Source organism: Drosophila willistoni (assembly GCF_018902025.1).
Source record: "Drosophila willistoni isolate 14030-0811.24 chromosome XR unlocalized genomic scaffold, UCI_dwil_1.1 Seg8, whole genome shotgun sequence".
In the NCBI taxonomy this organism is placed as follows: Eukaryota; Metazoa; Arthropoda; class Insecta; order Diptera; family Drosophilidae; genus Drosophila; species Drosophila willistoni.
Genome location: NW_025814059.1, coordinates 2,671,593 through 2,686,830, shown reverse-complemented (window position 1 = coordinate 2,686,830; position 15,238 = coordinate 2,671,593). Strand labels below are relative to the sequence as shown.

The 15,238-nt window shown below is 37.1% G+C and overlaps 4 protein-coding genes across 6 annotated transcripts; 1 reads left to right on the top strand and 3 right to left on the bottom strand.

Annotated features, from left to right (window-relative positions):
- Nucleotides 1-683: 683 nt before the first annotated feature.
- LOC6645780 (cationic amino acid transporter 2) lies at nt 684-5,512 on the bottom strand. 2 transcript variants are annotated; one of them, XM_023177609.2, is made up of 5 exons: nt 5,274-5,512; nt 2,709-3,076; nt 2,329-2,589; nt 1,476-2,261; nt 684-1,399 (listed from the first exon to the last, which is right to left on the bottom strand). In XM_023177609.2, the coding sequence occupies exons 1-5, from the start codon at nt 5,297-5,299 to the stop codon at nt 945-947; spliced, it is 1,896 nt and encodes a 631-aa protein (XP_023033377.1). In that variant the 5' UTR covers nt 5,300-5,512; the 3' UTR covers nt 684-944. The 2 variants fall into 2 exon arrangements, with proteins under 2 accessions (XP_023033377.1, XP_002068626.2); XM_002068590.4 differs by lacking the exon at nt 5,274-5,512 and adding an exon at nt 3,762-4,013.
- Nucleotides 5,513-7,054: 1,542 nt separating this feature from the next.
- LOC6645779 (arylsulfatase B) lies at nt 7,055-10,067 on the top strand. Of its 2 annotated transcripts, none has more exons than XM_023177596.2 (6): nt 7,055-7,175; nt 8,006-8,113; nt 8,188-8,347; nt 8,409-8,635; nt 8,697-9,116; nt 9,189-10,067. In XM_023177596.2, the coding sequence occupies exons 2-6, from the start codon at nt 8,015-8,017 to the stop codon at nt 10,020-10,022; spliced, it is 1,740 nt and encodes a 579-aa protein (XP_023033364.1). In that variant the 5' UTR covers nt 7,055-7,175; nt 8,006-8,014; the 3' UTR covers nt 10,023-10,067. The 2 variants fall into 2 exon arrangements, with proteins under 2 accessions (XP_023033364.1, XP_002068625.3); XM_002068589.4 differs by having other exon boundaries at nt 7,055-7,233.
- A 1,522-nt stretch (nt 10,068-11,589) lies between these two features.
- Nucleotides 11,590-12,226, bottom strand: LOC6645778. Its single transcript, XM_002068588.4, has 2 exons — nt 12,146-12,226; nt 11,590-12,073 (listed from the first exon to the last, which is right to left on the bottom strand). Exons 1-2 carry the CDS (start codon nt 12,216-12,218, stop codon nt 11,625-11,627), a joined length of 522 nt encoding a protein of 173 aa, XP_002068624.2. The 5' UTR covers nt 12,219-12,226; the 3' UTR covers nt 11,590-11,624.
- Nucleotides 12,227-13,256: 1,030 nt separating this feature from the next.
- LOC6645777 lies at nt 13,257-13,862 on the bottom strand. Its single transcript, XM_002068587.3, has one exon. The coding sequence runs from the start codon at nt 13,846-13,848 to the stop codon at nt 13,273-13,275; it is 576 nt and encodes a 191-aa protein (XP_002068623.1). The 5' UTR covers nt 13,849-13,862; the 3' UTR covers nt 13,257-13,272.
- Nucleotides 13,863-15,238: the final 1,376 nt, after the last annotated feature.

The following is a 15,238-nucleotide window of genomic DNA, read 5'->3' as shown; positions in this document are numbered from 1 at the left end:
GGCAACAAGCATACGAAAATCGTTTGAATTCAATGCCTACATGTGCAAATATTTATCACACAACTTGGCAAGATCAGATAAAGGAATAAAAGAGCCGCTCCATACATGTATGTTATGTACGTTATAACGCCAGCGTTAGCTCTTGCAGCGACGTCAACGTTAGCTTATGCAGCGACGTCAACGTCAGCTCATGCAGCGACGTCAGCGTTAACAGAAGCAGAGGTTTCGTCGTTAACATCGTTACTTTAGGTAATTAGTTTCTAATCAGAATATATTTTCAAATTCAATTTCGTCTTTTTACATACATATTGCAAATTGCAGATACAAAAATTAAATCATATTGGAATCCATAAAGCCTCAAAACATGTGGGAAAAAGATAAATAACATATATATTGTATTATATATTGTAATTAATATATACAATGGTAAGTTGTCTTAAACATATGTATATTTTACCTATCAATTGTTGCCAAATCTTAAAACCTAATAATTGCAAAAAGGATTCAAAATTATTGTCCCCGAGAAGTATGCAATATTATTTTAAAAAGATCCGTTAACAGTGTGCTGTTAGATACGAATATACAAAATTTTAAGATTCCAAATAATATGTATTAGGGCCTTGCCTAGATCGAATAAGATCTATGTTAATCCTTTTTCAATTGAAAGATATACCAATTTTTTATTTTATTTTCTATATATGTATGTATAACTTTATTGCTTATTGTACTCTGCATGTGTATAATTTTTGGTTTTTATTTAAATATTATGAGAGTCCTTTCCCGAAGGTTTACCTATTATTAGTTGTAAATGTATCTATGTGCATATGTATTGATGCTTGATGTATGATCCAGTTAAGATGCAAATCCTAAACCTAATTAATGTTTCTGTGCAGGCAATAAACATAAAAAAAAAACAGAACAAAGAATATCAATTATGTCATTGTTCACGATGATGAGCTATGCATCAATATCAGAGGCACTTCATTGCCATATTTAGTACGTTCCTGGCTGAGTAGGGCCGATTCGCTGGAATCCCTCATCATCATGGCAATGGAATTGTTGCGTTGCTCCTTTTGCCTTAACCGACTATGTCGAACGCTATAGGAGAAAAAGATGGCCAAACCGATGGCAATCCAAATGCTAAAGCGCACCCATGTTAGGATATCCAATTTGATCATTAAGTATATATTGATCAGGATGGATATGCCTGGTAGCCAGGGTACTAGAGGAACTTTGAATGAGAGCTTCACACCTGAAGTGGGCTGACGGGAAATAACGAAGAGCATTACTATTAAAGGTATGGCGCCGAGTATTAACAGTATATAATCAAAATGAGTGACATGTTCCAGATCCTCTTCGAATTTCGTCAGTATTTGTGAGAAGAGCAGACTCCAGAGAGCTAAATCATATGTTTAAATGAAAATGGGAAATTAAATGTTGTACGGAATAATTAAATCTCTTGATTTGTTACTTACAAAACAGGGCTACTGTAACGGTCACAATCCTGGCAGTTTGTCTAGTCGACACGGTCTGGCCATTCAGATTGAAGAGACGCCGCCACAGGGCACAGGACTCCTCACTGTTGGCGGAGGCGAATCCACTGCCGTTCACAAGACGACTATCACGACGCTCGTCGACCTCGTAACGCAACATTAGAACACAGCTGGCCACCATGGAATAGGCCAATAAGGTGCCAATGGACATCATATTGACCAATTGGCTCAAATTGAATATGGCTGCCAAAATGCCAGTTAATAGACCCGTCAACATGGTACCCTTAAATGGGGTCCTATATTTGCTGCTAATCTCGCCGAGAAATCTAAATAGTAAACCATCATTGGACATGGCAAAGACAATTCGTGGCAGGGGGAACATGGCACCCATCAAGCTGGCACACAAGCCAAACATTGCTCCAATTGTAACCACATATTCGGCCACATGCCAACCATAAATACGAAATACGTGTGGCAATGGAGCGCTCTCATCCTGCTCATAGTATGGCAGCATCATTGTTAGTACTGAGGAAACGCCAAAGTAGGCCAAAAATATCATGGCCAGGGAGACGATCACAGCAAATGGAATGGATTTTTTTGGATTTTTAGCCTCCTCGCCGGCAGTGGCAATGCAATCAAAACCAATAAAGCCATAGAAACAGACAGCGGCGCCTTTGATAATGCCTGAGATGCCATAAGGCATGAAACCTCCATCTCCATAGCCTTCTGGCACTTTTGACTTTGGTATAGACCAATTGCTGCTGGAGACTGTTAAAAGATAAATGCAAATATTTTAGAAATCTACGAACTGCATACATCCAAAGATGATTCTCACCTTTAAACAGACCGGCAATAAAGACAAAGAGCACGACGCCCAAATTTAGCATGGTAAAAACATTATTCACACGGGTCGACTCTTTGGCTCCCGATGCTATGCCCCAGGAGAATAATATCGTGACGATAAATGCAAACAAATCTGGATACGCACTCAAGCCCTGGACATTAATGGGCAAATGTGTGCCCAGGAAATCACGCATGGCATAACCGCAAAGTGAGTCCAAATACGTACTCAGCCCTTTCACCACACTGGCGGAACCTGTTAAAAAAAAAAAACCAAAAAATATATTTGAATTTTGTCGGTTAGACATTAAATTGGATCAATTTAAGACTGTGGACTGTAGACCGTCGTCTACATCAATTAAAATACAAGCTTACCAATTGCGTACTCGAGTATAAGATTCCAGCCAATGATGAATGCGATGAATTCGCCTATGGTCACATAACTATAAATATAAGCCGATCCAGCCTTGGGCACACGGGCACCAAATTCCGCATAACAGAGTCCGGCAAATATCGAGGCAATGGCCGCAATTAGAAAACTGATGACCACTGCTGGGCCGGCATAACGCTTGGATACTTCACCGGCCAGGACATAGACACCCACACCCAGTGTCGAGCCAATACCGAGGGCTGTTAAATCAAATGCCGATAGCACTTTAGCCAATTTGGATTCCGTGGAGTCCTCCAATGGCTTCTTGCGTGTGAGAACGCGAAAAATATTCGTCACGCTCCAGTTGGGCATGCTGCAAATATACATATATAAGTACATAATACATATGACCGATTTGAATTCTATACATATTTTTATAGACTCTATTTCGCTGAGACACACACAAATGTATTAAGAATCATGTTAATCGAATCGACATATTAACACGTTTAACGAAAATTTTGTATGTCAAACCTGGCCGATGGTTGGTTGGATGCCTCATTGTCAGTGGGTGACCGTGCCAGGCCGATGCCGAGACCAGGGGAAGGTATGGGGGAATGGGGAGCTAAGGTGGGGGTGGTTGGCTGATTGGTCGGTCGGTGGATCGGTCAAAAAAGAAATGTGCGGAATATGTGGTTTACAACCAGCCGTAAGAAAATTAGTGATGATCTGTTAATGTGCGAATGTAGAAAACTTCTTTTACTTCTCCTCTCCCCCCGCACCGCCCATACCGTTGGGTTTGTATGTATGTAATTGGAAAGCTTATTGAAATTGGAAGTCTTGTGATCCCCAAAAATTGGATGACTAACAACAACGGGGGAATATCACAATTGTAAACAAACAAATTTTACAATTTGACACTGTATTATTGTATCTAAATCTATCAGGGCATGTGTTATAAAGATAACCCTTTTGGATATTCCTTAAAAAATAATTTCCACTATAAAACTGACCTTATGAAAATGCTTCCTCGATCATGAAACGTATCGAATCCTTACCTGATCTTCTATAGAATAATCCTCAATTAAATTTGATAACACAAGAAATGTGTTTAGATTTATCTTTTTATTATGATTTCCGGCCACTTGAATGGTGTGTGTGTGTGTGTGTGTGCCAAATGATATCTTTGGGATTATCCTTAGATATCACAATTGGTAATCCATTCTAACGTGTATATGTGTTATCGTATTAGATATCAAAGCATTAACAATGATTAATTGTTAAAACAATGTTGCTTGTATCTTATTTAAATTTCAAAAGAAATCGAAAATGGGAAAATTGAATTGAAATTTAAGAACGCGATCGGAGCCCGCTCGAATTACGTCTGAGCATTTGCCGTGAATGCGAACGCTGTTAAATACCGATTCGCGAGTATGTATTTTTTTTTTTTTTTTTTTTTCGTTTCGCTTATTTTTGGCGTCGTGGTGAATTGAATTGAATAGTAGTAGTAAGTGAGTGAGTGAAGCTCTGTTCAGCCATGTCCATCACCCATCGACAATCGGCGGCGATCCTCAGAAACCGCAGAGATATGTCTGAGCAACCAGCTGAGATTCAAATCGTTGATATTACTAATTAACGGGCCCACATTGTCATTGCTGGGGGGGTTTCGGTTATTTATGGGTTGACTTAACTTGGCCCTTTTGGCCCGATAATATGTATTTACCATATAGATGCATTGTCATATTCGATTAGCAGTTTATATATATAACTCATTAGCTATTGTTCATGAAAATGAAGCGTATGAATGCGAATTTTGGATAATATTATTTATTTCAACGGAATATGAGTATCAATTTTGATTGCCTTACATCAAATATACAAATATCATATATCTTTGGGGATCGTTGGCGCATAAAGTTTTGTATCAAAGAATAAACAAGAAACTTTAACCCAGTTTGATATCAAGTTTTTTTTTTTTGTTTATTTACCTTAAAAAAAACTTGCTGATAATTTCTTTAAATTCTCAAATATTCTAATAATATGAGACTATTTATTGCTCTCTTCATACAATTTATTTTGGTTTGTCCTTATATTGTTTTGTCCTTGCCATATATTTGACATTTCTATGGTTCCATGGTTGGAACTGAGATGATCCTTTAAACTAATTATTCATAAACTAAACAATCTAAGTGTTTGCAGAGTATTCCGAAGTCAAAGCTTTGACACAAATATCTACATATAAATTATTATGCTTATCATAGTAAAATCTTAGCTTATCTTTCTCTCCTTAGTTTTCTTGACTAATTTAATTTGATTGATTTTGTTTGCAGATTTCATTTGCAGCATTTGTTTATAACTAATTTCGCATACGCTATTTCATTTGACTCTTGACTATTCGTTGTCGTGTGGCTTCTGTTTGGCCGTGGGTGTTAATAGATTTGCCTAAAAATATCAATTTGCTTGCATTTGAATGCTAATTTTAGATAGAGGCGAACTCACCACCAACTTGTGGCATGCGGCGTGTCACAGTTGAACTTCTAAACTACACTACACTACACGTAATTACTTACCCATAGAATTCAGCGAATTCTTCCATTTTGTTGGATGCTGTTTCCAATTTCGATATCAATGAATTTCAATTAATATTGTCGTCGCGCTTTGCGTTTATATCACACATCAATTTAGGGCCAATTTCTTCTTTCTCCCAGTTTCTCCCACATGGAAACGCACGATTGATCTAACGCGAAACAGAAGACACGCGGCAAAGCGCAACAAATTCCTACTGCGAGGTTAGTGCTTGAGGTACAACTGCTGGCGTTGCTGCTGCCGCTGGCGTTAACGAAACACATGTGAGCGGTTTTTCATACTCTTACCAATTGATGGTACATTCACTTTGAACTCAGCCGCTTGCCAGGCGTAGATCGAAAGCATATTCCATATTTTATCTGTAATGTTGTGTTTAGAGTGGATTTTGTCTGATCTAATGTGGAAGGACCTAGTGAATAAGATATACGGATATATTCGTTAGGGCATACAAATGTCGGCATGATATTGGTATTAGCCAGTTCTTGTTATCCATCGATGCCGGCCACGAAAATCACGCTGTGCCGCAGCTGCTCGTATTTTGTGGCTCTCTTTTGTGCTCGCTATCGTTCGCTCTGGTACTGGGTTGTCGACTCGTTGCAATTTGGCCTTATCATTGGCCATTTATGGAGCACTACGTTTTGACCTGGCAACCCTTAAACAAGAATCCACCCCCCAAAACTAAATCTCTCACAAACTTTTTTCCAACCGGCAAACATTTCCGCTCTCGTCACACACATTTCTCTTAGTCACACACATTTCTAGCTTATTTCATTTGGCCGCCACATTGCGTCAGTCTTAAGATACAAATAGAAAAAACTTCATTTCCAGGGCTGGACAAATTCAGTCTAAGTAAAATGTGCTAATCAAATATCATTCCCCAATCGAATGGTACTTTCCAATTTATATATGAGTGGATTTCCATCCAAAAACAAAACATCATTCAAAAGAAAAAAATAACCGAATATTTTATGGTTTATTTATAATTAACGTCACATTTTGAAAATGTGTTAATTAATTAGTCTAATGGCTAATTTGATTGAAATGAATCATGTGATTTATTATTAGGGCAGGTTTGCTGCGTAGGCATCGAAATTTACTGATAAGAACCTTTTTATGTGTTTATAAACCTATTGAAAATAGACATTTTTGTAGTATTTAAATTTGTATTTCACAATTACTTATCTTATCTTTGACTTGTCTAGCATTTATAATAAATCAGTTTTTACCAAGAAGAAAAGACATAAATGAAACTATGATGGCTTGGAGGTGCCAGCCAGGATGTTAATGGGGCTCAAGTAGGAAAAGAAGTTTCTTCTTTGATAATCCAACAAATTGTGTTTCGAAACTCTTACCTAATTCCCACTTTTTGAAACGAGTTTTCGACGCAAGCCTATGAAAATTGCATAGTTTGAAATGAAGTTCGAGTTTTAAAGGTGTGAATAATATGCAGCAAGCAAACCTTTTCTTACACCATACTCCCTTTTCAAATAAAGACCTTTGAGTTAAACGTAATTGTTTGTATACTCAATGAATTGAAAGAAGAAAAATACCAAACGGTATAATTTAAATTTTGAAAGTGCCTAAAAGTATGCTGTATAAGTTTATATACTGACAAAATCCCCTCTCAACAGCCATTGGGCTAATCATCATTCGGAGCACCCACACGATGAGAGCGAGTTTTGAATTAATTAAAGTACTTAACAATGATGGGCATCAACCGGTTGTTAGAGTTTGGGCGCTACTCAAAGCCCGCATGCAGTTTCAGTTGCTCTCCACGCTTCCAACCGAGTCCAACGGGCCCAGCCGGTAGACGGCAACATCAGATAGCAGCGGCCGCCAGTCACCCAGCCAGAGCTTGACCATTCAAAAATTAATTGTATATAAAGGTACTAAGTACCAAGTACTTGTTTGGTATTATCTAACAATCGAATAATATAATCGCAAGTGAGTTCTAACTATGTTCAAAATTGTTGTTTGCATAAACCTAACTGATAAGCTTAGTTAGGTGTGTGTTTTTGCTGTTTTCCTTTGTTATTGGCTCTCGTTTTGCTTTGTTTGGTGCGACTGACTACGGATATGTGTGTGAAAAACAAAATGTAAAACGTATAATTATTATCATCTGGGAGAGGAGAAGAGATTATTGTCAAACAAATACAATGATTTTTGGTTTTGTTTTGTATTTTTGATTTTAATTTTTCATTCTAATACATGGATTTTTCAAATGTTTCTATTTTTCCTATTGGAGAGTAGTTATAGGGAGAGTCATTTCTCTCACTCTCAAATTTTGATCCATTGAAATTTTTGTCGTGTAAATTTTATCTTGTTTTTCGCTCATTTAGCGCTTATTTAACAGTATAAGCTAAAAATGTTTATTTAAGTGTACTGAAACTGTGCAAATGTTTAGTTTATTGCCAATTGTACTAATTTTTGTTTCGCCTAGCAAAAATTCAAAAAAAAAAAAATAAATAAAAGAAAACATATACATAACATGGCCAACGAATTTTCAAAAAGAAATGGCTATAAATTATTTAAAATTCATCATGAACCATTTGGTTCATAAATCGAATAGGTCTGTTTGTAAATTTTGTTTGTCTTATTTGTTTAAGCTTCATCATCATCATTCATCATCAGCCTAGACAGACTTGAGAAGTATGCAAATTTCTTTTTTACTCTCTCTCTCTCTCTCTCTTTCTTTTTCTTATCTTCATCTAAATAGTTCCTAGAAATGTCTCCAATTCTCTGGCTAACATTCGGTTTAACATTCACACTAACGAATGGCCAAAATGGTAAACCAAATATTATAATCATAATGGCTGATGACTTGGTGAGTTTACCTGGGTGTGTGTGTGTGTGTGTGTGTGTTTGAAGGTATATGATTTGCAATCAATCATTTTCCAGGGTTTCGACGATGTCAGTTTTCGTGGATCGAATAATTTTCTTACACCCAATATCGATGCATTGGCCTATAGTGGAGTTATACTAAATAATCTTTATACGCCGGCTATGTGTACACCAAGTCGTTCGGCTCTGTTAACTGGCAAATATCCCATTAGTACGGGTAAATAACAACAACTGTTTCATATGATATGCATAGACTATACTGATGAATCCATCTCTAGGTATGCAGCATTATGTTATAGTCAATGATCAGCCATGGGGTTTGCCCCTAAACGAGACGACAATGGCGGAAATCTTTCAACAAAATGGTTATTATACCAGTCTTTTGGGCAAATGGCATCTGGGAATGTCTCAGCGGAATTTCACGCCCACTAAGCGTGGATTTGATACCCATCTGGGCTATCTGGGTGCCTATATAGACTACTATGATCAGACGTATTTACAAAGCGTAAGCGTATAAGATATTTCGAGTGCAAAATAAGTTCCTTAAAATATTTTTATCTCCATAGAGTCAAAACTATTCGCGTGGCCATGATTTTCGTGACAATTTGGAGGCCAGTCACGATAAAGTGGGTCACTATGTGACCGATATTCTAAGCGATGCAGCCGTCGAATTGATCGAAAAGCATAATGTGACGGCTAAACCGCTGTTTCTACTTCTCAGCCATTTGGCTCCACATGCCGCAAATGATAATGATCCGTTGCAGGCACCCATGGAGGAATTATCTCAGTTCGAGTACATTCAAAATAAAAGTCATCGCTATTATGCGGCAATGGTGTCACGATTGGATAAAAGCGTGGGACGAGTCATTGAGGCTTTGGCTAACAGGGAAATGTTGCGGAACAGCATTGTATTATTCCTATCGGACAATGGAGGACCCAGTGTGGGTGAGCATGCCAACACAGCATCCAACTATCCACTCAGAGGGGTAGGTTTTGAAATAAAAAAATCCATTCTAAGCTTCTTGCGTCATCCATTGTTCGTCCTCTTGCTTCCACAGCAAAAGCACACACCCTGGGAAGGAGGCATACGATCTTCGGCTGCCATTTGGAGCACGGAATTTGAACGTCTCGGTAGCGTTTGGAAGCAACGCATCTATATTGGGGATCTGCTGCCCACATTGTGTTCTGCTGCCGGCATATCATTGGACCCCTCAATGCATTTGGACGGTCTCAATCTCTGGTCGGCTCTTAAATACGGCTATGAATCGGTTGAAAGGGAAATCGTTCATAGCATAGATGCAGTAGATCCACAACCTCATCTCGCCTACATGCGTGGCAAATGGAAGATAATCAATGGAACCACCAACTCTGGCCAATATGATGGTTGGCTGGGTCAACGTATTACCGATGAAGTGGATCCACGTTCTGTCCATTATGATCAATTGATACGAAACACAACAGTTTGGCAACAGTTGCAACTTCTTGCAGATAAGCCGCAACAGGAGCGAAATATCACCGAATTGCGGCAACAAGCCCAAATTCTGTGTCCGACCCCGGCTAACGCCAAACCTTGTATGCCCCTAATAGCACCTTGCTTCTTCGACATCGAAGTGGATCCTTGCGAGCAAAACAATTTATATGATGAATATCGTAATACGAGTATATTTCTGGATCTTTGGGAACGCATTGATCAATATGCAAGAAATGCTCATCTGCCAAACAATAAGCCAGCCGATCCAAAATGTGATCCGCGATATTATCGAAACGAATGGACCTGGTGGCAGGATGAGAAGAGCAGTAGTGGTGCAGGTAGTTCAGGTCCTGCCATTGAATTCTTTACAGTATTCTTCTCTATATCAGTATGTGTTGTGTTTATATTTAAAAGTATCTAATTTACTATACATCTGAATAGTATGAAAACATTTGCCAAAAACTAATATTTTATCTGTAAATAGGTTAATCTAGTATGCACAACTGTTCCACATGTTCATATGTTGGGAGAATGCTTCAGTACCCCTTAATAACCGGTGAAATGGTTATAGGTAGTCGCGTTAAATAGCCTAGTTTATTGGTTTCAACTAATAAACTAGCGAAATAATTATTTTTTTTTTTTATACCATACACCCATAGGGTGAAATGGTATATTAAAGTCGCCAAAATGTATGTAACAGGCAGAAGGAAGCATCTCCGACCCCACAAAGTATATATATTCTTGATCAGGATCAACAACCGAGTCGATCTAGCCATGTCCGTCTGTCCGTCCGTCCGTCCGTCCGTCCGTCCGTCCGTCCGTCTGTCCGTCTGTCCGTATGAACACCTAGATCTCGGAGACTGTAAGAGCTAGAGCCACCAAATTTGGTATGTAGACTCGTGTAGTATGTAGAGTGATCAAGTTTATTTCAAATTTTTGCCACGCCCCTTTCCGCCCCCGCAATTTAAAAAAAACGTTTATCTCAAAAACTATTCCAGCTAGAGACACCATATTTGGTATGTATATTTGCTTTGTAAATGCACACATTTTGTATGTATTAAAATTTTGCCACGCCCTTTTCCGCCCCCGTAATTTGAAAAACTTGATTATCTCTCGTATTTTTTTACCTTATGCAATCAAATTTGGCACACTTAAATTTAATACTAATATCTAGCAAAATACCAAATTTGATCAAAATCGGACAAAAAACAGTCGAGTTGTGCATATAAACGTTTTTCCATAAGGCCGGAGTTGGCCGTTGGCTGGTGGGGGCGCTAGGGTGCTCGTATGATTGAGTGAGCGAGATACTAAGATATGCTTGTAAAAAGCATGTGAAAATGCATTTGTTTAATAAAGTTGAAATATTTGATTTACTGGTGTATGGTATACCTAAGTCGGCGAGACGACTTACTTACTTCATTATTTTACATAGTATAGACAAGTTCTAAACGTTATAGTAATGGGTGGGAAACCATAGACCAACCACATTTACTTTGCTAAACTGTTCTCATTTTAAATTTAGCCCGAAATTATACTACACTTTTATTATTTGTTCTTTTTAAGTTTATCATATAATAGATTAAGTAGTCAGAGTTACGATAATCCAATTCTAACATAAATGATCTGATATATATACCAACATGCTGATATAATTACATAGATTTCACTCTAGAAGGAAGATGTTCAATTTCCAAACACTTTTACTTTCCAATACAATTGAAATTGAAACTAAATGTAGTTAATCTAATACTAACTGATTACAGTAAACGTCATTATAGACGTTAACTATCAGCCAAGCTAAGTTATTAACCAATGAGTAATATTTTGAAAAGGCCTTTGAAATCTATAAAGCGATAGCAATAAAATCCCCCCTTAATAGAAAGCTGATAAGGCTCTTCATTTCCAAATTTAAGTATTAAGTGTGACTGACGATAACCACTTGAAAGATAATCATCAAATGATTTGAATAAGATTTATAAGCAGGAATCTAGAGATCGAATCGTTTTATTTATACGCTGAACCATTATTCTTTAATTAGCACTTCATATTTATCGAATGTACGCATAGACAAAGTATCACTTTTAATGTAGCAGAGTTTCTTGGTAAGGTAGAGAGTTCCAAAGATTATGCCACCATCAGTCTTGGCACGGCAAATGTATGTGGGCTCACTCTTTGCCGAAGTACCCACAGAGACGGCGTTTTTCTCATAGAAGCCATCAAAACTGCGTGCCCACCCATATGTGTTGTTGCCTGTGGAGACAAGTAGATCGTACAGGAATGCCTTGGAAGACGTGTAATCTGTGTTGAAGTTCGCTGTTCCTGTTTCGGCCACTACGCGAGCGGGCAGAATGTCAGAACTATACTTGACACGACCCACATAGATCTTATAGCCATAGGGATCGAAGCCTCCTAGAATGGCATTGCTGGGAAAGGGATACGACAGATTGCCAGCCACCCATACATTCTCAGTATCTGTTGGGAATTTCAAAATTATAATTATTATATTAACACTTGAAACACTGTAAAGATTTCACTCTCAATTACCGTAGGCTGATGGCAAGCCATAGGCAACAGCACAGAGTGCAAGAACCAGGCCAACGAATTTGTAGTACATCATGAATTGATTCTTAGTTAACTTGTGGTAATTTTAGACCTTCGGCTAGTTGCTTTTATAGTGATTTCTTATCTAGAGGGATTCCTAGCTATCGTTTTATTAATATTGATAAGAAGGTGTTCTGACTAACTGTCAGTAACTATCTCAAATTTTGATTATGACTTTTATATTGGACATGATTTAATTTATTGTTTGTAACGATTCCTGGCGAAATTCTTGGAAGATCTTTAGTAAATACAATGTATGTCTATGAAGTATAACTAACTATAAATCGAAAACGGGTTGCCAATCACAAGGATTACACATAGACGGAAGGTCTATGGAATAAGAATATTTTAATTTAGCCAATATTGAATTAACATGTCCTTACCTCGTCAAAACTCAAACCGTTGGCCACTGAATGGCTAAAAAATTAAATGAACAGAAATCAACTGAAATTTGCAATCATTTTGTTGATGTCTTAAGTTACGTTATAGAAAACAAACTAATAAATAAACAAAGAACCTAATTGGTTTCAATATACGTCAACTTTACGAAATTCTGACAAAGTCAAAATTAATACACACTCTTAATGCATAAATACAAAAATTAGAAATTTGACCAAGTCAAAGTCGCCACAATTGCATGATAAAGTTCTTTTAATTGCAAGCGCTAAAGTTTGAGTTTTTTCTTAAACATAAATATTCCCCAAAAGTATGCTAAGAGTTTTTTTTATATCTTAACACTCGAACATAGATCATAGATCTAAAGTTGTTTATCTGAATATTTCAATAAGATAGTCCTTATTACCAATATTTACCATTTGATGTAAAATTTTTGGCTTTTAGTGGATATTTCTTTACAGAGAATATTAAAAAACATGAAGTTTTGCACCTGATAAAACTAATTAATATTGTCAAAATCAAAAACCAACTTCAGGGATCGATTTGGCAACTGTTAATTATTTAATCTAAGTAATAAACTATTATACAGATGGAATTAAGACTTAATGACACAAAATGAAAATATAAAATTGTTAATTTTTTTTTATCATTTGCTTTATTTTATAAAATACTTTTTAATGATTTTCAATTTCCAGGTTAAAAGGCATAAAATTAGCCACTTTTCGCTTTCTGATCAAAATTTCGTACTTGGCGAATGTTCTCAATGGATAGCTTTCGTATTTAATAATGCATGCACGCTTCGCCAGATACAGGGTGCCAATGAAGAGGCCTTGATCGGAAATAGCCCGGCAGATGAAGACACGATTGTTGGTTGCATCGGTTCCCACAGAGACGGCGTTCTTCTCCCTGTAACCATCATAGCTTCGGATCCACTCATAGCTTACAGTTTCATTGGCCACCAGGACCTCATAGGTGGCAGCCACATTGCCCAATGTTTCGGTATTGTATGTGGCCTTGCTCAATTCGGGAACGACACGGGCTGGCAATACCGCGCTGCTGTACAACACACGACCGACATAATTGTAGTAACCATCTGAATCGAAGCCGCCTAGAACAGTTCCATCGGGTATATCCGTGGTCTTGTCCAAATAGACCCAATGATCCTCATTGTTGTAAGTTCCGCCATGAATGCTGGCCACAAATTGGACTAGAATTGCCGCAAGGACAATCAAATGCTTGGGTGAGTACATGGCTAATACTGTTGGTTTCCTGATCTGATAGTTCCCAACTACTTAATGCTGCCTTTTATATGCCAATCAGTTTCTGATAACCGCTTCTATCACAAATAAGCAGTAAATTATATAGTTCGGGGGTTATTGGAGCTGACCAATTGATAAGATAAGACTGAGAGTAAGTTTTCTGATTTTGATGGTTAACAGCAAAATGATTAATCCCAGTCGATTGTTTACCTGCTTGGTCATCAAGTGAACCCCCCACCCCATGACGATTTGAACTTTGGTGAATATTTCACAAAATTTTAAAATTTTTTGTGTTCTCCTTCAGCAATCTGTCCTTACCCGGACAATCAGCAGAACGTATGAAACATTGACTTGTGGAGAGATATGATATTAGCATTATCATCGTAGGTGGTAGGAGATGAAAGATAATGTAGGGATTTCACAGTGATTCAGAACTATTTATATTTGTTTCTTAGGTTTAAGGCGAAAATTGCAAGTTGCTAAAGTTAACAATAGTTAAAACTATCGTGGAATTCAAATTACATGCATTATCTCCATATAAATTATATTGGCAAAGCCTAATGAAAGAAACTACACAAGTCGGTACTTTTTGTTATCGTGGCACTTTAACTGTCATTTAATTAAATTTTCAAACGGTCAATCGCGGAATTTTATAACTATCTGATGTATGTGACTGACAGTCTATGTTTGCCCTTGAAAATTGTGGACAGACATTAATTAAATTAGAGTAATATTAAAAAAAAAAAAAGTTGCTACCAAATAAATATGTTTGCATTTGGCTATAACCAGTTATTTAACTATGCCCTTGGGTCTAGGAGAAGAAGACTAACATTTCCGTATTCCTCGTTTAGCTTCTCCTCGATTAGCTTCTCTCTCTAACTCTCCTGTCTTTTTTTCATTACCTATCAAAATCTGTGCTATTTTTTATATGTATGTATTTGAACATTATAGTCATATGTGTGGTCTATCCGCTTAAACTTTATAGCTAAAGTACTGGTTAAGTGGTCTTAACCCTATTGAGTTGCCCTTTATAAGTATACTTGGATTCAGAGTATTACATTTCCTATTACAGATTATATATTTTTAGCAATGTTTTTATTTAAACCATAAATTTGAATCGTTAGCTACAAAACTAACACCAACATTTTTACCTTATTAGCTTACTATGTATATAAATAGTATATATAGAGCTCAAAAGTGTAACTACATTTTAGTTGGGTTGTTTCTGGGTTTTTTAATACACTCACAAAAAAAAAAGATTTAAGACGTTTTAACGAAACATGAATCAAAAATAGCGCAAAAATCTAATTCTAGGATTTTGGTTCTAAGGATTGGCCATAATTTCTTAAGCACTTCACTTTCTATAGCTCCCATACTTATG